Genomic DNA, 25,293 nt, shown 5'->3' with positions numbered 1-25,293 from the left:
TAAACAGCAATAACCTGCTCACTGATGCTCAGTTTGGGTTCTGCCAGAACTACTCAACTCTAGACCTCATTTCAGCCTTGCTCCGACATGGACAAAACCTGTGCAGAGGCGAGGGAAAAATGGCAACCTTGACATCAAGGCAGCACTTGACTGAGTGTGGCATCAAGGAGCTCTAGTAAAATTGAAGTCAATAGGAATCAGGGGGAAAATTCTCCACTGGCTGGATTCATTTTTGGCTCAAAGGAAGGTGAGTGTGGTTGTTGGAGGCCAATCATCTCTGTCTGTGACATAGCTGCAGAAATTCCTCAGGGTAGTGTCCTAGGCTCAAGTACCTTCAGCTGCTTCATCAGTGGCATTCCCTCCATGATAAGGTCAGAAATTGGGCTATTCGCTGATGATTGTGCAATGTTCAGTTCCATTCACAACGCCTGATAATGAAGCAGTTTGTGCCCGCATGCAGCAAGGTCCAGACAACATCCAGGCTTGGACTGATAAGTGGCAAGTAACTTTCATGCCACACAAGTGCCAGGCAATGACCATCTCCAACAAGAGAAAATCTAACTATCTCCCCTTGACGTTCAACAGCATTATCATCGCTGTATCCCTTACTATCAACATCCTGTGGTTTACAATTGACCAGAACCTTAACTGGACCAACAATAGAAATACTGTGGCTACAACAGCTGGTCAGAAGGTTGGGTAACCTCTGGTGAGTGTTTCACCTCCTGATTCCCCAAAGCCTTTCTATCCCCTACACGGCACAAGTCAGGAGTGTGATGAAATACTCTCCACTTACCCCAATGAGTGCAGCTGCAAAAGTACTCAAGTAGCTCAACAACATCCAGGACAAAGCAGCCCGCTTGATCAGCACCCATCCATCACCTTAAACATTCACTCCCTCCACCACTGATGCACAGTGACAGCCGTGTGTACCATCAACAAGATGCATTGCTGCAACTCGCCAAGGCTCCTTCGACAGCACCTTCCAAATCCGCGACCTCTACCACCTAGAAGGACAAGGACAGAATGTGCACAGAAACATCACCAGCTCCCAAGTCCCCTCCAAACTACATACCATCATGACTTGGAACTATTTCACTGTTCCTCCACTGTCGCTGGGTCAAAATCCTGGAACTCCCTCCCTACACCAGATGGACTGTTCAAAAGATGGTAAGCCACCACCTCCTCAGGGAAATTAGGGATAGACAACAAATGCTGGCTTTGTTAGTAATGCCCATATCTGCAGAATTAATTTTTTTTTAATGGAGTAGAGATACACATCAGCCATGATGTAACTGAATAGCAGGAGACTTGATCGGCTGAATGGAACGTAGCACCAGAAGAATACTAAACAAATGTTTTTCCTGGCCATGATATTTAAGGGGCTGCACCTACAGGGCAGCAGGAAGGGTTATGGATAGGAAACCCGGACATATTGGTTTCCCGAACATCCTGCAGTGTTAAACCAGCTGGCTGCCTATCAATCAGAAAGACGCAATGGAGGAGCAGGCAGAGAGAGATTGGGGGGAGTGAGATGGCCGGTAGAGGTCTGGGGAAGCAGACAGATCACAGGGTGGTTTACAGAGTTGCCTGTTGAGCCTGCAGGAAACACTCTTGGCCCACAATCAGTGCTATAAAGGCAGTTTACCTTATGGATCCAGCCCTACTCAACTACTTTTAACTGTCAAGATTCCCGAGATCCAGCCAGCAGCAGTTTAAAAATAGAAACACTTTAAGGCAGCCTCCCTAATAGGTTTCAATGACAGCCTCACCTCCTCAGAGTGGGCTTGTTGCCCATCCTCCATCCATTAAAACAAGGGGCTAGATTTTGTTCCAAACCTGGCGTCGGGTTTCATGACGGTGGGGTGCAATGCTGGAAGATTGGAGTGGCAGCAGCCGCCATGGAACCCGACGCCGGGATTGCCGGGCCCGATTTTCCTGGTGGCCTGTTTGCATGAATTAAAGTGAAAACCGGAGCAATCTTACCTGCAGTTCCAGATCTTCAGTGCGACGTTCAGCACTCACGCGCCTTCACATCCCCATCCAGGGAAAGCTGGCGCCACTGAGATGGGGAAGTGGGGAACTCTGCAGTCTCTTCGCAGGGCTGTCAGTCCTCGAAAAATGACAGCAGCTGCGCAGAAACAGTCGATGCCGTTCACGGCATCTCCGAGGCCGCCCCTGGCACGTGATTGAAAGGGTGGGGGGGGTTGGCGGCCACCCTGCATATGATAATGAGCCAATGAGCCGCCGAGCTCAAGATCATGGTAGCATGGTGGCACGCGGCCTGTGCATGCCGGTTGCCATTTTTTTCGCCCACCACCACTCCCGGCAGCGGGATGAGAAGATTCAGCCCCAGAAGTGGGCACGTTCAGAGGTGGGTTGCGTTCCTGTTTCGAATTTTTAACTTTCTATCCTTCTATCCGCCCCCAAACCCACCTGATTTTAGGGGTTAACATTACTCCCCTTATCTTCAAAACAGAACAAAATTATTCTGAGTAAATGCAATGTTCCCAGTTGTTCAAGCAGCAGTTGTGGAAACATGGCTGTTTCAATCGGACAGGAAGGTTTTGTGTAATTTTCCACTTTTTTTCCCCTGCAGAAAATCCCCTCAGGAGCAAATGCAACCCTGTATCGTAAAAAACCACTGTCTGCAGCTTCCTGCAAGCCCACCCACTCCTTTCAGTCATCAAAGAGCACAATCAACAAATGAATCAGAGGGAGATGTTTTAACCATGCTGCTTCCGAGAAATTGGAACTATACATTTTGACCCTATAAACAGCATCAGAGCAGCGGTCAGTGCAAGATGACTGATTTTCTTTCCAAACCACATTAATTTCCACGTTCTTCTGAAGTGATGTGACCGGCCTGAAGTCCCAATTGGCAATTTTATTTCTAACACAGTTAAGGCAGTGATTGTTAGCTCTGGGAGATTCATGTTTGAGCTCATTAAATATATCTAGGTACAAATATCTATGTTGGGATAGGTTACTTTTATGTTTCCCCATGATGAATTCATGGATTCTAAGAATCCATCAAAGTGAAAGCAATTTCAACTGTACTTGCATGCATTCATTTATTACTCTATTCTGGAAAATAACATGAAAACTGTGGTAAGCTCCCTGGTGGTTCAAAAGTAAAGATACCAGTCTAGAAATTGATCGTGCCCAAAAAGTGGGCGTGCATGGGTGGGTCACATACTGTACACGTCTGTCAATGTTGTCTCAGTCAGCATATGATACTTGTGCTGCCTATTCACCATCATGAGTGAAGTGTGCAACTGCCATGCTATTCATTGGCTGCCTGCAAGTTAAGAATAATTACTCTGCTCACACCTCCAGCCTGACTACTTCCCTCCGCTTCCCTCAACTCTCCTACAGTGCACCACACATCACTCTACCTCCTTCTCCTCAGACTCACACACTCACTATTATTCCAAACCTTACTTCCTCACACCTCACATATGTCATACTGTATACCAGCTATTCCATGATGACTATCTTGAAGTTTTTGGAGAACGTCCCTATCAGTAACACATTTCTTTCCATCTGACAGCAGAAGGTTGCCCTCAACTCCAGAGAGCAGGCTGCCAGTAGAGGAGGCTGAGCACAGCTCCAAGAAATGTGTTGGTCTTCATGGGTAGGGCAGTCTTGACCTGGGCGACTAGCAACACTGGAGGAGATATTCTACAGGGCTGCTTCACACTTTTTCCTCTTTTTTCTCCTCTTATTTCTACCTCATCCCTACACACTCTATAACAAACTGCAGATGCATGCACCAGCCATTATTCTCTCTTTACACCAAAAGCCAACCCTTGCCCCTCTCTTACATAACCTCTGCATTGGAGGAAGAGAAGGCCAATCTTTCTGACGATGCAGATACTCAATTTCACCCATGTAAGCACCAGCTCTGATACCACCATGTGTACATTGGCAGCCAGGCTAAAGGAGGTATCTTCATATTGTGAATCACTGGACACAAGCGTAGAGAATATATAGGGTGGAGATCGTGAAATTCCTTTTGACTGATAAAGTTGCCAGGCTGGTGACGGGGAGCCATAACGTGGTTAGTGCGTGCAGCCTGGGGAAGCTTGGTAAACTCTTGTCCTGGTTCGCTCTGTCCATGTCGAACAAGAGCCTCGGTGACCTCCCTGCCACGGCAGTGGACGGCGAACTGTGGCACATTGCTGCTGTCACCTGTTGAAGCCTGAAAGTAGCCCAAGGCATAAGAGCTAATGGCCATGGTGACCCAAGCAGCCATGTACAGCACGTGGGTTTTGTTGTCGATGTAGCAGGTGACAGTTCGGAGACAGCTTCCATCATGAAGCGAAGGCACCTCATACGTTACTCCTCAGTGAAGTTCATGTCAGAGAAGCGCTCCCTGAATATCCATTGTGGTTATGAGCTCCTGTGTTGTAATGTCCTCCTCTTTCTAGTCGCAGCTGTCCCATCATCAATTTGTTGGGGTACCATGCTGCATGCTTGTAGATACTAAATAAAAGTGCTCCACAAAAAAAGTAAATTAATTACATTAGTTTTAACTTAGAGATTCACTAAAGTAAAACTGATAGTGACAAAATACAACTGGGATGAATCAGGAATCAACATGAAGATGGATAATGTACTCCAGTTTTTTAAAAAATCGACCCTTTTCAAACAGCTGGCTGTCATTTGTCCAGTGCAGAATTTCCCATCTCAAACCATATCACAGCTCACTCACACTGATTTTCTGTCTCTACTTGTTCCTTGATATAATCCCCACCAGAACCACAGGGCAATTTATTACTCCCAGTAGATTCTGCACATTGTGTGTTCCTCAACCATTACAGAGACATTACAGTAACAGACCTTTAAAACAAACTGCTTCACACTGTTGAAAATAAACAGTCGATTCCCATTTGCGTTTTAACTGAGTGGATTAAACTCTTACATAGTTACTTTATGCCAAAGGTCCTTTTTATAAATAAGCTACATATATAACAGTTTGAATGTAAAACACATCAAAGAGTCAAGGTTGGGGCTGTAAAATAAAGGAGACTGTAGGAAGGGCTTGGTGGTGTTAACAGGATCAGAGAAAATCATTTTACAGAAGCTCACAAGGTAAATAAAGGCTCATTTTATTAAATTGGGTGTAATGGGCCAGGCGTACCCTATGTATAAAGTAGAATGACCTCAAACAGTTCCTATTCTGCCAAATACCATTTTTAAAAATTCATTCATGGGATGTGGGCAGTGCTGGCAAGGACATCATTTATTGCTCATACATAATTGCCCTTAAGAAGGTGGCGGTGAACCGCCTTCTCGACAACTGAGTGACTTGCTGGGCTATTTCAGAGGGCAGTTAAGAGTCAACCACATTGATGTGGGTCCAGAGTCACATATAGGCCAGACCGAGCAAGGACTGCAGATTTCCTTCCCTAAAAAGGACATTACTGAACCAGATGGATTTTTACACTAATCCAGTAGTTTCATGGTCACCATTACTGAGACTGGCTTTTTTTAAAAAACAAATTCAAGTTTTTTTTAATTAATTGAATTTAAATTCCCCAGCTGCTGTGGTGGGATTTGAACTCATGTCTCCAGATCATTAGTCTGGACCTCTGGATTACCAGTCAAGTAATATAATCGCTATGTTACCATTAGCCCTCCACAAGTCTACCTGTACAGTGATTTCAGTGCTGAGATACAGAATTTAACAGGGCAGATTTGGTAAAATAGGAACCAGGTCACAAGTGTTTCGGTGAATAAACTGGATATGAGAAGTGAAGACACCGTCACACGCTTCCGACATTTACCTATTCTTCTATGGAAAAAGAAATGTAGAGATGATTTGTTGTGACAAGTTCACAGATTAGCAGGAGTATCTGGAAGGAACTATAAATGAGCGAGGGTGAGATGTTTGCAGGGTAGCACCAAGTAAATGATACAAATCTGTTTACTTGGATGTTACCTCACAATAAAAATCAACTACATCTTGCTGCCAATGCTAAGTAGCTCTGAAATCAAACTGAGTGGAATCAGGCTCATGTAAAAAAAAAACTTTAGATTAAAATCTCTCCCATGTAGTTTCACTGTACAAAACAATGAATAGAGCAGACTTAATTTGACACCTGGGGCTTCAAGACCCTGTCGTCAGGCTGAAATGGGGGTCAGAGGCCTGCACTGTGTGGAAAACACAGTCACTCAATTGCAATTTTCCCCAAATTAGCCAATTAGTGACCACAGGGCGTGCTCAGCATCCAATTAAGGACAGCGGGTGGGCTCTTGAAGCTTGAAGGCCAATAGGAGGCTCTCCAGCCTAGAAACAGCAGCAGTGAGGGGAGGGGGGGGGCAGGGAACTCCTCCATAGAGCAGCCTATGGCTGCTAAGGAACCAAGGAGGCACCTAAACTGCAAAATTCTGTGCCCGCCCGCCTCCGTTCCCGGCAGGGGCTAAAAACACAGCCCTTATAGTCAATATACTTTGGTGGAAAACCTCTGGAGCATGCTTCAGATTAATGTCATCCAAACTGATTTTGAAATTTCTTACCACATATCAAGACTTCTGACTTTGAGCAGTCTGGTTTGTGGCTGTTTCCAATTAGGCTGCTGAAAAATGGTTAATGCTAACTGGTTGGTGCAGACACCACTGGATGACAGAAGACTGGAACATCCTGAAGGAAGTTTGGGATAATATGTTGCTGGTTTTGGTAGATTACTCTTGCTAGCGACAAAACCAATTGGTATCAGTGATAAAGGATTCTTACCTGGATGGTCAGAGGTAGCATATGAGAGCAGGAATCCTCTTCCTGATATATGCGTGATGCTTCTGAACTCCACGGTTACCACACTGGATGTTAGCTGTATTTGTGAAGGGACCTGATTCAAATTTCCGCAATAAGGACCTGCCGAGAGAATTTGTACAAATTTAAACATTGTGTGAAGCAGCAAAAATCACTGCAGCATAAACAAACAAGACTGGATAGCAAGAAAAAAAAAACAGAATTCAAAGTAGTTCCACCACTCAGCGTTGCAGACTTTACTCATTATACAGTTTCCTCCATCCCTTCATTTTCTCCTGAGCACAATGTGACTTGAGTTGGGGTACGATTGTACAGATCTGCTTGTCTCCCACTACCTTGATTAGCTAGTTATTCTTCACACGTGAAGCTAGGCAATCATTGTCATTGTTGCACATCTTTAAACACTAAACCTTATGAGGGTTGGCTTTCATAGAGTCATAGAGAGATACAGCACTGAAACAGGCCCTTCGGCCCACCGAGTCTGTGCCGACCAAGAACCACCCATTTGTACTAATCCTACAGTAATCCCATATTCCCTACCACATCCCCACCACTACCTAGACTAGGGGCAATTTACAATGGCCAATTTACCTATCACCTGCAAGTCTTTGGCTGTGGGAGGAAACCGGAGCACCCGGTGGAAACCAACACGGTCACAGAGAGAACTTGCAAACTCTGCACAGGCAGTACCCAGAACCGAACCCGGGTCACTGGAGCTGTGAGGCTGCGGTGCTAACCACTGCACCACTGTGCATTTTTTGGGCATTTAGCATTGCTTGGGCAAGGCGCAGAGGAAAATGTGGTGAAAAGGCGTTCATGATGCCTTTGAACCCACCCAATCTTTCCTCCAGTAATGGAAGAGAATTCAGGTGAAAACTGCAGCAGGCGTGTAATTTTCCTTAAGTGATTTTATGTTCTCTGCACTCCACCCATGCAATGTTTAATGTCCAGACGAAAATCGATCCCTTAGCCTCCAAAGTGAGAGCTAGCGAAACGGCAAGCTTCAGTTAAGATGACTACTCCAATATGATGACAAATTTCACAAAGAGTTGGCATAGTAATGGGGTCAATGTCCTCATATAAAAAAAAAAGTTTGAAATATCAATGCGAGAAAATGGCAAGTTAGCCAACTAACTGGAGGGCAGCTGGGGAAAGTGTAACTGTACCACAACATGAGTCAGTGTCTGCAAGAGGTGAAGGGGGAAAAAAAAGAGAAAATAGAAAAGTACAATTTATACAACTGAGTTGTACTTAAGAATCATTTTAACTGCACTGATTCTCAACCTGCATCTCAATCTATAAAACTGATCCAAGCAAAATGGAAATAAGAGATCCAGTGGACTAAATCTGTGTATATGGGGGCAGTCTCAGTAGATCTTACAACTAGAACAAATCCTGAACAGATTTAATTAGTGTCAGTCTGATTATACAGATTGCACACAGAATCATGGCTGAAGTGTTTCTATTTAAAGCATTTGCAAAAGTACAGTCTGTAAAAAATTGGAATTTAGAAACTTTGGTTTACAGGATTACTTTATTTTTTTGAAAGTGCCCCCTTCATTCATTTGAGGCGAATAGAAGTATGGCAAACTAAGAATTTAAATGACCTACATAAATGTAACAATTTGAAAAGCCAAAATAAGACTGATGCTTCTGAAGATGATTAAACTGCATTTTATTCTCCCAAATGAAACATTAACCAACCTCGGCTGTCAGTGAACGATACATTTATGACGAATTTTACTCCACTTTTCTTTCACATACATGTGTAATCCAATTTTGGGGTTGTACTAAAACTTTCAATAAAAGCAAACCATATAAATTATAGAGGATTAATTAGATCTCAACAATGCAAAAGTCGCTCAGTATGATGAACAATTTGCCATATAAAGTCAACATTACAGCATGGCTTTGCAGCTGCTGCGTGGGTAGATGTAATTTGTGTGACCTTTCCAAACTGTTAGCTTTGGAGCATAGAGAAGATGGAAGTGAATACTGAACATATTTTTGCCAGTAAAATGAATAGGTGAATTACTAAGCCTTTTATTAAACAAAGAAGAAAAAACAAACTTGCATTTATATAGCACCTTTCACGGTCTCAGGGTGTCACAAGGCTCTTTACAGCCCATAAAGTACTTTTGAAGAATTGTAGTCACTGTTATAATGCAGGAAACAACTCCTTCGTTGGTACATAGACAAATTAATGCAGCAGATCTTAAAAATGAGCTTGCTTTTTTTTTGAGTGTAAAGCACTCGAGATTTACCATTGATCCTGACTTCACAGTGAAAAATTCACAACTTCAGGCAGTTTCTTAATGCTTTTAGTACCGACAGACAAAACCAGCAAGATGCAAAAACAAGCTGCAATGCCAGAGAGGATCTGCCGTTACTATCAATCAAATATATCATGAAACTCATTACTCATTCTCAATCTGCCCCTTGTAATTTTTAATTTAAAAATGAGGATATGACAGTCCTCCATTTCTCACCACATCCCACACTCTCCAGTCTCCTGTGCCACGCCCATATCCAAACCCCACTTGCTGCTCTCCTGGACAACATATTAGCTGGGGTTAAGAAGACACATGACTGCATGTTTGGCCTCTGCCAATGTCCTTCCAGTACAGCTGTTGTCAGGAAATGCAACAAAGGTAATCCTCGTTTCAATTTTCCTCACTTTTGGAAAGCTGCACGACTCCATCAGTGCCTCCCTCGATTGATATGATTGGGATGAGCAATACATTACTGTGAGGACAAACTGAACTTAATTTTACCACAGCTATGAAGCAACCCATTTGTGTGGCTACAATCTGCTTCAATGTATCTGGTAGAGATGTTTTCTGCTGGTGTGACACCTTCTCCATTCATTCTATTGGTATGGGTGTGTTTGAGGTTGTGGCATAATCTCCAGAAGTGTTGCACGGAAAAATAATTTCAATGTAAAATACCTTTCCAACACTTCAAGCTCCTAGCCATTAGAAGTAGCAACTTTGAATAAATAGGTTGTGCCACTGAAAGTTGTTACTGGCAAGGCAAAGTGTGTGTAAAAGTCCCTGGACAATCTTATCTATCATAGCACTTGATAGATGAGCCCTCCAGGCTCATTAAAGAACCCTGGCTGCTAACCAAGACTGCAGCACTACTCACTTCTTGAAGAGTGTTGTGCCAGCTACATCAGCTCTTACGAGCAAGCAAAGAAACAAAATGAGCAACATACGACAGAATTGTATAATCACTGAGTTCTACATCGCAGGTGGAGGCCATTCAGCCCATTGTGCCTTAGCTGACCCCCTGAAATACCTATCCGTTTAGTCTCGCTTCCCTGCCCCATCCCTTCAGCTTTTTAAGTTTTTCCTTATTAAATATTTATTCAATTCCCTCTTAAAAGTCAAAATTCATCGTTGTCTCCCGTCTTCAGGCACAAAGGTGGCAACAGCATGTTCCCAATTCCTGAGGCACGAGAATGGCCCGAGATTGGGCCTGGGGAGCCTCATCTAAAAATCTGGGGCAACTGCCTGTTGCCTGTTTCACAGAAATGAATTTCAATCTGCCAGCTTCTCCAGGAAAGGGTCTCAGCAAGTGCAGCAGGAGTGAGTGGGTGAGGGCAATTGCGGGCAGTAGTTGGTTATCAGGAATTCTGTGGAAGGACAAGGAGCTTTGGCAAAACTACGTAATTGAAAAAAAAGTTACTTATGGTTGTTAGCCACTGCTTGGGCTGCTGGAGAATCCTGAGTGGGGCAGGTGTGACACCGACCCCATTCATCACCCATTTCTGTGAGGGAACTTACCTCTTTGAACAAGCTATAGGTCATCTGTCCTGATATCTCCTCCTGTGGCTTGTTGGCAGAAATGTTTTATTGATAACAGTCCTGTGAAATGCCTGGGCTATTTTGCTATATTAAAGGCACTATATAAATGCAAGTTGTTGAACCTAAGACAGACTTTAGGCCCCTCATTTACATCTGTAAAGGAATCAACACCTGTTTCAGGCAACAGCCAGTAATACTTGAAAAACGGTACGATCCGATTTTGAGTTGGATTGAAATTGGGCCTGAAATTAGGCCTCACTGTGTACATTTTATGTCCGTAATACAAGCCCGAAGAGGTCCACTTTCTCCCCCATTATATATTCTGCTTCACCACCATTTCTGGTAGGGCATTTCAGGTCCTAGCAATCTTCTACATTTAAAAAAAATGGGCAGAATTGTGCTTCTGTCAGGATCGAATGCAGGTCCTGAACCGTGTTGGGAATGGTCACCTGACACGATTTTCGTAGGATTGGCCACAATGGCCAGAGGGTGTGCTCCCTGTCCAATTAAGGTCAGGGGGCAGGCTCCTGTCTCTGGAGGACCAACAGGAGGCGTTCCAGCAACTACACATCGGCAGCCCCACCAGCTGAAGTGGGAGCTGTCAATTCCTACAGAGAGAGAGCGAGAGAGAGAGTGAGTGCGAGGACAAGAAAGAGAGCGAGCAAGAGAAAGAGCGAGAGAGAAAAAAGGAACCTCTAGACGGAGGCAGCCTCTTAAGAACAGTTAAGAAAATTTGAATTAAAAGAGGCCACAGCTGCCTGCCGTGAACATGCAAGGTTAACCCCTCCACTGGATGGCCAGCGGTTGTAGTTGTGGCTAAATGGCCATGATGGGTGTGGGGGCGGGGGGAGGAGGAGAGAGGGGGTTCCCGAGCTGGATGAAGCACGGCACTCTACCCCCCACTGGGAGGCCACCTCAGTTAATTGGCCGTGTTTCGATTGCAGTGTGGAGCCCACCTGCTGACAGGAAAATTACAGTCAGCATGGGAAAGGGGCCTTAAAAAGGTCCCTTAATTGGCCTAATTGGCTACCCACCACAGGCAGTCGTAGTCTACTCACACCATATTTTATAAAAACAATGTAGAAACTCTGAGAATGTGCTCTCCTCTGTTACATGGTCCCAAGCTGCAGAAATTTAATTTTTTTCAATTTTTATGTTTGGACTAGCGGTGAGTTGATCTCAGAAGATGCAAAAAGCAGCAAATATTTTGTCATCAACCTGAGATCACAAATGAATGAAGAGGGTTATTAACTGGTAAATCACATGAAAAGTGCTGAAGCACACTTTTATTTACTGTATCATCCATGTATCAGTTTTACGAATGAAAAAAAGCAATCAGAACATTATCAGAGATGATTCACAATATGGCGTTGGACAGTTAGAACATGTCTCCTAAACTGTCAAGCAGAGCACTACATAACCAGCAACAACTGCTAAAAGGTGCAATTACGTTGCTCGGTGTAGTCTATAGGACGCCAACTAGTGGAAAGGATGAAGAGGAACAAATTTGCAAGGAAATTACAGAGAGATGCAAGAATTATAGAATAGTTATAATGGGGGAATTTAATTACCCAAATATAGACTGGGATAGTAGTAGTATAAAGGGCAGAGAGGGGCAAGAGTTCCTAGAGTGTGTTCAGGAAAATTTTCCACAGCAGTACATTTCCAATCCAATAAGATGGGAGGCACTGCTGGACTTGGTTCTTGGGAATAAGGTGAGCCAAGTGGATCAAATATCAATAGGAGGACATTTAGGTGACAGTGATTATTGTATTATAAAGGTTTAGGCTGGTTATGGAAAAGGACAAAAAACAATCTAGAGTAAGAATAACCGGGGGAAAGCCAACTTCAATGGGGTAAGAATGGATCAGGGCCGAATAAAGTGGAAACAAAAGGTTGGAAGGGAAAACAGTAGGTGAATAAATGGGCTATCTTCAAAGAAGAGATAGTCTGGGCATAGTCGAGCTATATTCCCCTGAAGGAGAAAGATAGGGCAAATAAATCCAGGGCTCCCTGGATGACAAAAAGAGATAGAGATGAAGATGAAGAAGAAAATGTGTGCTGACGACAGATTTCAGGTAGATAATGCAGTGGAGAACCAGGCTGAATATAGAAGGCTCAGAGGGTAAGTGAAAGGCAAATAAGAGCAGCAAAGAGTATGAAAAGAGACTGGCAGCTAACAGATAAGGGAATTCCAAGTCTTCTATAGGCATATAAATCATAAAACGGTGGTAAAAGGTGGAGTAGGGCTGATTAGGGACCAAAAGGGGGATTTACGTATGGAAGCTGTTGGGGGGGGGGGGGGGGGGGTGGAATAGCTGAGGTATTAAATGAATACTTAGCATCTGTCTTCACCAAGGAAGAAGATGCTACCCAGGCCACAGTGAAAGTGAAGGTAATTATTACACAGTAGAAGGATTTAAAAATTGATCAGGCGGAGGTATTAGATAGGCCATCTATACTTAAAGTTGATAAAGCACCAGGGCCAGATGAGATGCATCCAAGGATACTGAGGGAAGTGAGAGTGGACAGTGTGGAGGCAGTGGCCATAATTCTCCGGTCTTCTTTAGACTCGGGGGTGGTGCCAGAGGACTCGAAAATTATGAATGTTACACCCTTGTTCAAAAAAGGATGTAAAGATAAGGCCAGTCAGTTTTACTTTGGCGGTGGGGAAACTTCTAGAAACAAGAATTTGGGACCAAATTAATAGTCACAAGGACAAATGCAGGTTAATTAAGGAAAGCCAGCATGGATTCGTTAAGGGAAAATCAAGCTTAACTAACTTGCTGGAGTTTTAGAGGAGGTAAAAAAAGACGGTTGATGAGGGCAATGCTGTTGATGTGGTGTACATGGACTCCCAAAAGGCATTTAATACAGTGCCACACAACAGAGCAAAATTATAGCTGATGGAAGAAAAAGGACAGTAGCAACGTGAATACAAAATTGGCTGAGTGACAGGCAACAGAGAGTAGCAGTTAATGGATGTTCTTCAGGCCGGAGGGAAAGTTTGTAGTGGAGTTCCCCAGGGGTCAGTGTTGGGATCCTTGCTCTTCCGGATATATATTAATGACCTTGACCTTGGTGTACAGGGCACAATTTCAAAATTTACGAAACTTGGAAGCATTGTGAACTGTGGAGGATAGTGTAGAACTTCAAAAGGACATATAGACAGGTTGGTGGAATGGGCGGACAAGTGGCAGATGAAGTTCAATGTGGAGAAATGTGAAGTCATTCATTTTGGTAGGAAGAACATGGAGAGACAATAAACCATAAAGGGTACAATGCTAATGTGGGTGCAAGAACAAAGGGACCTGGGGGTATATGTGCATAAGGTAGCAGGGCAGGTTGAGAGCATGGTTAATAAAGCGTACACTATCCTGGGTTTTATTAATAGAGGCATAGAGTACAAGAGTACAAGAGCAAGGAGGTTATGTTAAACTCAAGCCTCAGCTTGAGTACTGTGTCCAGTTCTGGGCGCTGCATTTAGGAAAGATGTGAGGGCATTGGAGAGAGTACAGAAAAGATTGACGAGAATGGTTCCAGGGATGAGGAACTTCAGTTATGAAGATAGGTTGGAGAACAAAGAACAAAGAACAAAGATAATTACAGCACAGGAACAGGCCCTTCGGCCCTCCAAGCCTGCGCCGATCCAGATCCTCTCTCTAAACATGTCGCCTATTTTCTAAGGTTCTGTATCTCTTTTCTTCCTGCCCATTCATGTATCTGTCTAGATACATCTTAAAAGACTCCATCGTGCCCGCATCTACCACCTCCGCTGGCAATGCGTTCCAGGTGCCCACCACCCTCTGCGTAAAGAACTTTCCACGCATATCCCCCCTAAACTTTTCCCCTTTCACTTTGAACTCGTGTCCTCTAGTAATTGAAACCCCCACTCTGGGAAAAAGCCTCTTGCTATCCACCCTGTCTATACCTCTCATGATTTTGTACACCTCAATCAGGTCCCCCCTCAACCTCCGTCTTTCTAATGAAAATAATCCTAATCTGCTCAACCTCTCTTCATAGCTAGCGCCCTCCATACCAGGCAACATCCTGGTGAACCTCCTCTGCACCCTCTCCAAAGCATCCACATCCTTTTGATAATGTGGCGACCAGAACTGTACGCAGTATTCCAAATGTGGCCGAACCAAAGTCCTATACAACTGTAACATGACCTGCCAACTCTTGTACTCAATGCCCCGTCCGATGAAGGAAAGCATGCCGTATGCCTTCTTGACCACTCTATTTACCTGCGTTGCCACCTTCAGGGAACAGTGGACCTGAACACCCAAATCTCTCTGGACATCAATTTTCCCCAGGACTTTTCCATTTACTGTATAGTTCACTCTTGAATTGGATCTTCCAAAATGCATCACCTCGCATTTGCCCTGATTGAACTCCATCTGCCATTTCTCTGCCCAACTCTCCAATCTATCTATATTCTGCTGTATTCTCTGACAGTCCCCTTCACTATCTGCTACTCCACCAATCTTAGTGTCGTCTGCAAATTTGCTAATCAGTCCACCTATACTTTCCTCCAAATCATTAATGTATATCACAAACAACAGTGGTCCCAGCACGGATCCCTGTGGAACACCACTGGTCACACGTCTCCATTTTGAGAAACTCCCTTCTACTGCTACTCTCTGTCTCCTGTTGCCCAGCCAGTTCTTTATCCATCTAGCTAGTACACCTTGGACCCCAAGCGCCTTCACTTTCTCCATCAGCCTGCCATGGGGAACCTTATCAAACGCCTTACTGAAGTCCATGTATATGACATCGACAGCCCTTCCCTCATCAATCAACTTTGTCACTTCCTCAAAGAATTCTATTAAGTTGGTAAGACATGACCTTCCCTGCACGAAACCATGTTGCCTATCACTGATGAGCCCATTTTCTTCCAAATGGGAATAGATCCTATCCCTCAGTATCTTCTCCAGCAGCTTCCCTACCACTGACGTCAGGCTCACCGGGAAGTTGGGACTGTTTTCCTTGGAGAAGGCTGAAAGGAGATTTGATAAAGGTATTCAAAATCATGAGGGGTCTGGACAGAGTGGATAGGGAAAAATGGTTCCCACTCATGAAAGAATTGAGAACGAGAGGGCACAGATTTAAAATGATTGACCAAAGAAGCAAAAGCGACATGAGGAAAAACTTCTTCACGCAGCGAGTGATTAAGGTCTGGAATGCACTGCCTGAGAGTGTGGTGGAGGCAGGTTCAAGTGAGGCCTTCAAAAGGGAATTAGACTGTTATATGAAAAAGAAGAATGTGCAGGGTTACGGGGAGAAGGCGGGGGCATGGCATTAGGTGAATTGCTCATTCAGAGAGCTGGTGCAGATACGATGGGCCGAATGGCCTCCTTCTGTGCTGTAACAATTCTGTGATTCTGTAATCTGCTGAATATTTGACTTAGGTTCCATTAGGTAAACAGACAGTTAAATCAAAGCAGTGCCACAAGCCAGACAAACCCCCGCTATAAAACTATTTAGTCTGTACAGTATTGCATCCAGATGCCGACATACAACTTGCACACACACAAGATGCAATGGTTGAGTCAGCCTGAAATACGTTGCACAATGTGACACACACTGAGCATAACGATATTTTTCAGTGTACAGACATGATTAACACCGTCAACTAAAGGTCAGAAAGCAAACAAACATTTAAACAAATAAGCTTGTAAAAAGCTCCTTTATCAGCTTAATAGACTACCATGCTTTTGAAGAAGCAGCCAAGTTTGAAAATATGTTGGGCCTTTTTGTAAAAGGGCAACGGTTCCAGCAAAACATAACTCATTTATATGGTACAAATTTCAAAAATCGACATTGACTTTAAAAATAAATGTTACTTTGGTAAAAGGGATTAGAACATGAGAAATAGGAGCAGGAGTAGGCCATTCAGCCCTTCGAGTCTGCTCTAACATTCAATATATCATGACTGATTCTCAAACTCAACTCCACTTATCTGCCCGATCCCCATATCCCTTGATTCCATTTGTGCTCAAAATTTCTCAATCTTGAACGTACTCATCGACTGAGCATCCACAATTCTCTGGTGTAGAAAATTCCTAAGATTCACAACCCTCTGAGTGAAGAAATTTCTCATCTCAGTCCGAAACGATCGACTGCTTATCCAGAGACTATGGGCTGGATTTTCACACAGGCTTCGGAAATCTGACACCGGGACCAAATGAGAGGACACTTGCCGGCAGCAAGATTGGCAGCACAATCTTCCCGGAGGAGCCTCCTAATTGTGAGCCTCCACAATGGCCATCTAATTAAGGTTGGCACGGGCTCTCAAGGCTGTCGTTCTTCCCTTGACGATACCACCGGGAGAGGTAGGCACTGCTGAGGTAAGTCGGGGACCATGAGGGCACTTCAACCCGGTGGCCTCCACATGTGGCAGGGAGCTGCTGTGCCGGCAAGGCTGCAAGATCGCCCTTAATTGGGCTTTAGCTATGTGACTTGGTTGCCTGTTTGCATGGAGCGGGCAGCTGATCTGCTTCCCAGCCTGCCCCTAGGAAAGATCCCTTGCGGCAGGACTGCATTGGAGAGCTGTTCAAACATGGCTTCCCCCTATATTCCCTCCCTCCCTGCCCCCTCCAAGCCTGCCACCACAGGGCTGGGAAAATTCAGCCCTTATGAGTCTCATTCTAGACTCTCTGGCCGTAGGAAACAGCATTCAGCATCGACCCAGTGAAGCCCTCTAAGGATTTTACATGTTCATTGAGATGACTTCTCATTTTTCTACACTCCAGAAAACGTAGGCCCATTTTCCTCAATCGCTCCTCATGAAACAGCCTTCTTATCCCAGAAATCATCTGGTGAACCTTTGTTGCATCCCCTCCAAACCAAGTAAATCCTTCCTTAAGTAAGGAGACTAAAACTATACATAGTACTCTAGCTGTCATCTCAGTAAAGCCCTATATAATTGCAGCAAGACTTTGTTACTCATACTTCAAACCCCTTGCATTAAAAGCAACGTATCATTTGCCTTCTTAACTCCTTGCTAAATTAGAGAGTCTGCAAGAACTAAGATTTGACTAGCACTTTTCTCATCAAGAGCTTATGAACATAGTTTAGTTACAGAAAGAAGCTGAAAAATACTCAATTTTTGCAACAGTAGCAAAGTGAAAACTCTTTAGCGTTTGAATTCTTGATGTTATATCCATTATTATCCTGCATCAGCTTGGCTCAGCTGGCAATATGTGGAGTCAGAAATTAGTGGGTTCAAACCCTATTCCAGGATTTGCCCAACAGTGCAACACTTAGGGAATACTGCATTATCAATGGTGCCTTTTGGAAAGACGTTAGACTGGGGTCCTGCGGGCCTGTTGAAGAAAAAAGATCTGTGGGGAACATGGAGTTCTGGAATCCTGGCCAACATTCTTCTCTTAATCAATATGCATCAAAAATAGACTGAGTGGCTATTCATCTCATTTGCTGTTTGTGGGGCCTTTGGATGCACAAATTGCCTACATAACAGCAATTATACTTCAAAAATTTGTGAAGTATTTTGGGGCAGAATAAGGCAGTATATAAATGCAAACTTATTTCCTTTTTTATTTAATCAAAATGCTGTAAAAACTCCATAGCATCATTTCACAGGAGAGAAGAATGCAAGTTGCATACCTAATATAATCGAAAACAGACCTTCAAAATCTTTCCACTGGAGTTTCTCGTAGCATAAACAATTATATTTTAGCATCTGGTGGTTCCATTTTTGCCAAAATAGAAGTTTAAATAAAAGGGCTTAAACAGATGGTAAAGGTTATGTTATGTAGGCGTTTCTGAAAAGATGGATGCTTTAAAGACAGTTTCTCAATTACATTTTTTTTAAATCCCTTCCACCAGTAAAGAAAATGCCTCTTGCGATGTGAAACAATGCAGCAAAATGTCCTGGATATCCATCACACTTGAAAAAGAAATCTCTAATGCTTGTCTGTTTTTCCGGGCTGTCGTGACTATGTTTGCACAGACAAAAACTAAAAGTACAGCAGATTCGTAGAAAAGTGGCAAAGACCGAGTATGGCTTTCACCAATTCAGAGCAAATATCAGAAAAGTCCCAGAATATTACTGACCTTACTTTAGGTCAAGCTGAGGATAAGTCCAGGGCACAAACTCTGATAATGGGCATGTCTGGATAGGTGTTCTTTTTAAATCTTGCTGCTCAATCAATCATCAGTCTATTTTTTCCCTTCCCCTACCCTCCTGAAGGTAGTGACTCCTTATTAGGATACACTGTCAGGGCAGGATATTCAACTGTGAAGGGCATCACAGCTGAGCCCCAGACCTCTGCTCATGCAAAGTCCTCACAAGCACACTTTTCCGCCAGGGGTGGAAGGGGAATTGATTCCCTCCAATCCGTCCTGCCCAGCTTCAAGGCCCAGTGGAGTATCCCAAATGTAGGGCTTTACCCAGCGCAGACTGGGGACTAAACCAAGGATTAAGCTGGGTGCCTTCTCGCCAGTCTGATTCAAATAAACAGAGATGATTGTTCCTACTTATGCTTAAGACCAGAACTGGGGCCATAAATATAGGAGTTAGTTACCGGTGGGGAGATATTAAGAGGAACAGATAGGAGAGACAGAGAGAAACTATTACTGATAGTTGGAAAATCAAGGACGCGGGAGCATTGTCTAGAAATTAGAGCCAGACCTTTCAGATTTTTAAAAAATTCTTTCATGGGATGTGGGCGTCGCTGAGTGAAATTAGGAATCACTTCTATACACAAAGGGCTGGATTTTGTTGAGGTCCCGAAGTTGGGATCTGTGGCGGGGGACCGGCAGATCGTGCCGGCATTGTCCCACCACTGAGCCTGCGCCAGGCGTGCCAGGCCCAATCGTCTTGGCGGTGGCGAGGCTCTGTGGCGGCCCTCCCCCGCCACTGGCCGACGGGACCCTACTTTGAATATGTAAATTAAGAAAGTGAATACATTTAAATAAAATGGTCAGTGATCGCTGCTGCCCGGGATCTTCCGAGCGGCGGCCGGCACTCGCACGCCGTCACTTTCCCGATCCACCGAGGTGCGGAAGGGGGGAAATTAGATTTTCGTGTAGTGGGGCTGGGGGGGGGGGGAGTGCAGTACGGGGTCAAATATGGATTAATACTGTAGGGGTGGGGGGGCGAAAGGGTGATCTCTACACTTTGAATAGTTTGCAGGGGTCGGGGGGGGGGGGGGGGGAGCAATGTCAAGTCTTGCATGCAAGTCTTTTTGGGGGTGGAGAAGGCAACTATTATCTATAAGTATTATGGGGGGAAGGGGTGATTTTTTTTTTATTGTGGTGTACTGGGGGCTACAGTTTTAAATTAAGCGGCAGGTCTGGCTGCCCTTTATAAAATGGTGCCAGCGCCTGCGCACAGGCAGCTGATGCCGTTGCCGGCGTTGCAGAGTCCGCCCTCACCATGTGACTGGGGGGGCCCGACTGCCATATTATCTTGAGCTGCTGCGCAGTAGCTTGGGGCGGCATGGGGGGCGCGCTGCCTGCCATTTTTTTCCACCCGCCGCCGGGAGGAAAAACTCTTCCACAAACAGCAATTGAGGCTAGATCAATTCTTAATTTTAAATATGAGATTGGTAAATTTTTGGTAGCAAAAGATATCAAGGGATATGGGCAAAGACAGGGTTATGGAGTTAGGTCACAGATCAGCCGTGGTCTCATTGAACAGGGGAACAGTCATAGGGGAGAAATGGCCTCCTTCTGTTCATATGAGTTCAGGAGAGACATCTTTTCCAGAGAGCGGGTTGGATGTGGAGCTCGCTGCCATGGTTTTGGGGCAAGTGTTATGAGGGGGGGGGGGGGGGGTTCGCTGGATGTGTATATGAGAGTTGGAGGCTTTGCAGGCAGAACAAAGTGAAGTCAGGTTGGAGGAGCATAAACACTGGCACAAACCTGATGGGCTGAACAGCCTTTTGCTGTGCTGTCAATTCTATCTGAATAAATATCTACAATGGGCATCAGCTGCATATACTATTGGGGCAATTGAAAAGACTACAGCAAATCATTTTTCCGCTTATACTGCTTGAAGGATTACACTTGTTCTGTTATCCTTCATAGCAAAGGTCAGGTGGAGCATGTGAAACTAAGGAAGGGGTAGGATTTTTTAAAACAGAAAACCATACTGGTTAAAACAATAAATACACCATGTGCCATAACTGTTGATATGTGTGCAACATTCCTGACACCAATCACTCTTTTTGAGTTAGAAGGGGTTGGGTGCATATTCACATCATGTGATGAGTTCAGCAATCACACGACTGTAACAGAATGTAACTGAATTCACATGATATAGCTTTTAAGGCAGACAGCCATGTGTTCTTACTTGTGTGTGTAATACAGGGAAAGCACTAACAAGATATAGGAAAAATAAAAATGCGCAGTGCAGGGGAAGTCTAATAATGATCAGGGAGTACTGGGTGGTCAGATGGATCTGTAAAGTTACTTGGAATTTGAATTTACATTACATGCAGTCCAAAGCAGAAGAAGAGGCTTGTGGCAACATCGTTAAGACAAATTGGTGACAATTTTCAATTCCGTTGTATTTAATAACTGCAACTACTGCATTCACCTGGCTTCAGTTATGCCAAGTTTAATTCTAAACAGAACTAAATATAGGCAAGATTTGAATAGTGGAATGTGCATATAATTAGACTCCATTCATCACATCTGTATATAATTGAGCTTCACTCTAATAGGGATTATAAATTTAACCACAATAGGTTGAGTTATGTTACCTTTAAATGCTCAATAAATAAGGAGTTTCCGGATAATCGTTGTTTAGTCTCCACTTGCAATTATTTGAAACTAATTATTTAAAGCACCTATAAAGTAAACCCCAGCGACTCTGCATGATGACGTTCCCTCCATATTTATTTAGAGATGAGACAAACTCCCACACATTTCCATTAGTGTTTACATTTAACACATTCACGGGGCTGATGAGTTCCTGTTAATGCATTGGCATAGCCAAGAATTTGTGTGGAACATTACGTGAATAGAATTGAAAATATGGCCCTGATATTTACTAAGGCACATATCTGGAGCAGGGGAGGGGAGGATATGGGCAGGAAACCCGGTTGTACAGGTTTCCCCGAGCGCCGACAGTAATACGAACATACGAATTAGGAGCAGAAGTAGGCCATTCGGCCCCTGGAGCCTGCTTCGCCATTCAATAAGATCATGGCTGATCTGTTTGTGTTTCGAGTTCCACACTCCCATCTTCCCCCAATAACCCTCAATTCCCTTGCCTAACAAGAATAATAATAATAATAATAATATCTACCTCCGCCTTAAAAATATTCAATGACCCCGCCTCCACCACCTTCTGAGGCAGAGAGTTCCAAAGTCGCACAACCCTCTGAGAAAAAATAACTGCTCAGCTCTGTCCTAAAAGTGTGATCCCTAATTTTAAAACAGTGCCCCCTAGTTCTGGACTCACCCACAAGAGGAAACATCCACCTTGTCAAGACCGTTCAGGATCTTATAAACTTCGATCAAGTCTCCCCTCACTCTTCTAAACTCCAGTGAACATAAGCCCAGTCTGTCCAACCCTTCCTCATAAGACAACCCACTCATTCCAGGTATCAATCTAGTAAACCTCCTCTGAACCGCCTCCAACGCATTTACATCCTTCCTTAAATAAGGAGACCAAAACTGCCCACAGTATTTGAGATGTGGTCTCACCATTTCCCTGTATAACTGAAGCATAACATCCTTACTTTTATTTTCAATTTCTCTCATAATAAAGGATAGCATCCCATTAGCCTTCTTTATTACCTGCTGCACCTGAAAAACTAACTTTTTGTGACTCCTGCACTAGAACACCTAGATCCCTCTGCAACTTGGAATTCTGCAGTCATTCTTCGTTTAAGTAATACTCTGAATTTTTTATTCTTCCTGCCAAAGTGAATAACTTCACATTTTCCCACAATATATTGCATCGGCCAGATTTTTGCCCACTCACTCAACATATCTACATCAGTCTGCCAGCTCCTGATGTCCTCTTCACAGCATACTTTCCTACCTATCTTTCTGTCATCTGCAAATTTAGTTACCATGTCATCGCTCCCATCATCTAAGTCATTGATATAAATTGTAAAAAGTTGAGGCCCCAGCACAGACCCCTGCAGGACTCCACCCGTCACATCTGGGCAATCAGAAAAGGACTCATTTATGCATAATAATTGCAGGCTGTGTTTTTTGCCTTCAGGTTACCCACCTGAGCAGCTAGGTCTAATGGTACGGGAATCGGGGGGAGGTGGGATGGGTGATTGCGATGGATAGGGGGAGAAGACAGAATGCGAGGTGAGAGCTCGCAGTGGGTGGCGGGGGCAATGATTGTGGCAGTGGTGGGATCTGACAGAATACAGGGTGGTTTACAGGTAAGCTTGTTGGTTCTGGAGGAAACACTCCTGCTACTCCTGGTCCACAAGCAGTGATGTAAAGGCACTTACCTTATGGATCCAGCCCTTCTTGCCTCCTTCTACTTATTGATTTCTCAGAGGTCAGGGAAACCTGGCTGACATTAGTTAAAATTGGAAATCATGTTGAAATGGGGCCACGCCACCTCCTTAAAAGGTTTCTCCAGAGACCCGCCTCCTGAGAGTGGATTGGTTGCCCACCCCTTGTTCCGCCTTCATTAAAACAGGAAATGGGTGAATTCAAGGCGGGTTTGGGTTTGAAATTTGCAACATTTTAACTTCCCACTCGATTAAACTCACCCATTGTTGCTGGTTAAAATGACCCACTATGGGTCAATGCAATCTGCAGGGTACTTGGTTCTGATCCATTCAGAGGCTGTGCTGATTAGAGTTATTTTTTTAAAAAGCCTCAGCACAGGCACTAAAGTTTAAATTTACAATGTTCGAACAAGTAAAGGCCATTTGGCTCTTCTCAGTCATGTGTAGTCTACTCGAACATGTACTCCACCCCACCAATTTAATTGCCTGTGGGAAAGCGACATATTAATACTCTCGGATACCAAAAGGTAATAAAGCAATGCTCCAGAATAGTTATCCATTTCAAAGCCTTCACTGTTCAGCTAGGACCACAACCGGGATTTTATCCGGGCAACGGGGCTCCCGACCATCAGAAAAAGCGGTGCTGAGAGCCCCGCGTTGCCTTTTCTGTGGTGGGAGGCCCGCCAAATCAAGTGCCAATTAGGCAGTTAATTGGACACCGATGGGCCTTCCTTGGGATCAAGGAGCCCGCGACAGAAGTCCTGCCCTGAGAGCTGCTGGCCAAGCAGAGGCTGGAAGCTCTTTAAATGAGCAGCGCCACCGCACAGGCGGTGGAGCATCTACCTGAGGCCGAGGAGTGACGCTGGACCCAGGTCATAGTTAGGTCAGGGCAGGAGGGATCTCATTGGGTGGGGGTCATGGGGGAGGGGTTTGTGGGGGGTTGAGGTGGGGGGGGGGGGAAGTTAATAACAAGGGCATGGAGGGCTGGTTCTCAGCAAGCCCTCCCCCCCCCCCCCCCCCTCCTGATGCCAGGGCCCACGGTCAGGCACTGTGCCTTTTCATGCTCCCACCTCGCAACCCCCCTCCCCTCGCAGCCAGGAAACAATCCACACGTTTTTCCTGCTGTGCTTCCCATGCGGCAACAGGGCTGCCCGCCACTTGGCTAATTATGGCGGTGGCAGGATGAGGCCCTTAATTGGGCATTAACTGTTCAGTTAAGGGCCTCAATTGGCAGCAGAGCAGAAAGGCCAATCACAGGCCTTCCCGCCCCAGACTTCATTTAGGTTGAGGTGGGGACGCCCCCAGCAGCATCCCACCTGATTATATAGTCTCCCCACCTCCAAACCCGCTAAGGGGACAGCATAAAAAAGGCTCGAATGGACATTGTACGAGGGGAGTTAAAAGAAGCAGCTCTTGAAATCAGTCACCTCATCACTATCATTAGGGAGTCATTCGAACCAGCAATACTGTCAAATGAATTGAGCAGCAGCTAAAATAACTCATGAAGGGTAATGAGAAACGGTTCATTATTTCTTCTTGGAATGTTCACATTCACACGTACACAGGAAAAGACACCAATAATTATCAGGTGCAGGAAATGCTGTAATTTCTTTTAAAATAAGCCTGCCTGGGATATGGCATCACTGAAATCATAGACCAAAAATGTACTGGCAACCCAGGTAGCCTAAATAAAGCACAGAATGAAAATATTTATCTCAGAGTCATCAAATATGGTAGCGTTTCATAAATAAAGTTTGCTTGTGGTCTTCTGGGAATTTTTATTACGCAAAAAAATTAAATGATCATTTAATAATTATAAACTATGAGAATGAAACTAAAGTGACTTTGAATAGTTGTGTACCCCACAGATGAGGTAACAGTCTTAAAAATATTCTGGTTTATTTGCATTTTCAAAGCATTTACATGCATTTTATATTGGTTCTGACTTTTGTTGATAGACGCCATCAGTGCAAACACTGACAGCCAGTGATTTTCCTTGTGATGATCATGCTGAAAAAATTATGATTGCAGCACTATTATTAACAAGGCACTACTTTATGCTGAGGTTCAGTTCCACAAGTGATCTTGTTTCCCTTTAAGATCTTGCTCACGTAACCATTCTTCTTGTGTCTACCTGAATGCTGAGTGTCGACAGGCTACTCCATCATGGGACGGCAACTGATGACTGAGCTAGATTCTGCGTTCATACTTTCAACAGGGAGCAACCAGGAGAAGGAGTCCTGGTTGA

General features: G+C 44.3%; 1 protein-coding gene across 1 annotated transcript in view; it reads right to left on the bottom strand.

Moving 5' to 3' along the window:
• Nucleotides 1-25,293, bottom strand: part of si:dkey-34d22.1 (discoidin, CUB and LCCL domain-containing protein 1) — a 143,058-nt gene that overhangs the window by 83,670 nt on the left and 34,095 nt on the right. Inside the window, exon 3 of the mRNA XM_068011694.1 lies at nt 6,743-6,880. Within this exon, the coding sequence (XP_067867795.1) occupies nt 6,743-6,880 (138 nt within the window). The remainder of the gene's footprint in view (nt 1-6,742; nt 6,881-25,293) is intronic.

This window comes from Heterodontus francisci, chromosome 31, assembly GCF_036365525.1.
Source record: "Heterodontus francisci isolate sHetFra1 chromosome 31, sHetFra1.hap1, whole genome shotgun sequence".
In the NCBI taxonomy this organism is placed as follows: domain Eukaryota; kingdom Metazoa; phylum Chordata; class Chondrichthyes; order Heterodontiformes; family Heterodontidae; genus Heterodontus; species Heterodontus francisci.
The sequence above is the reverse complement of the archived record's forward strand: the minus strand, read 5'-3'. Positions and strand labels throughout refer to the sequence as shown.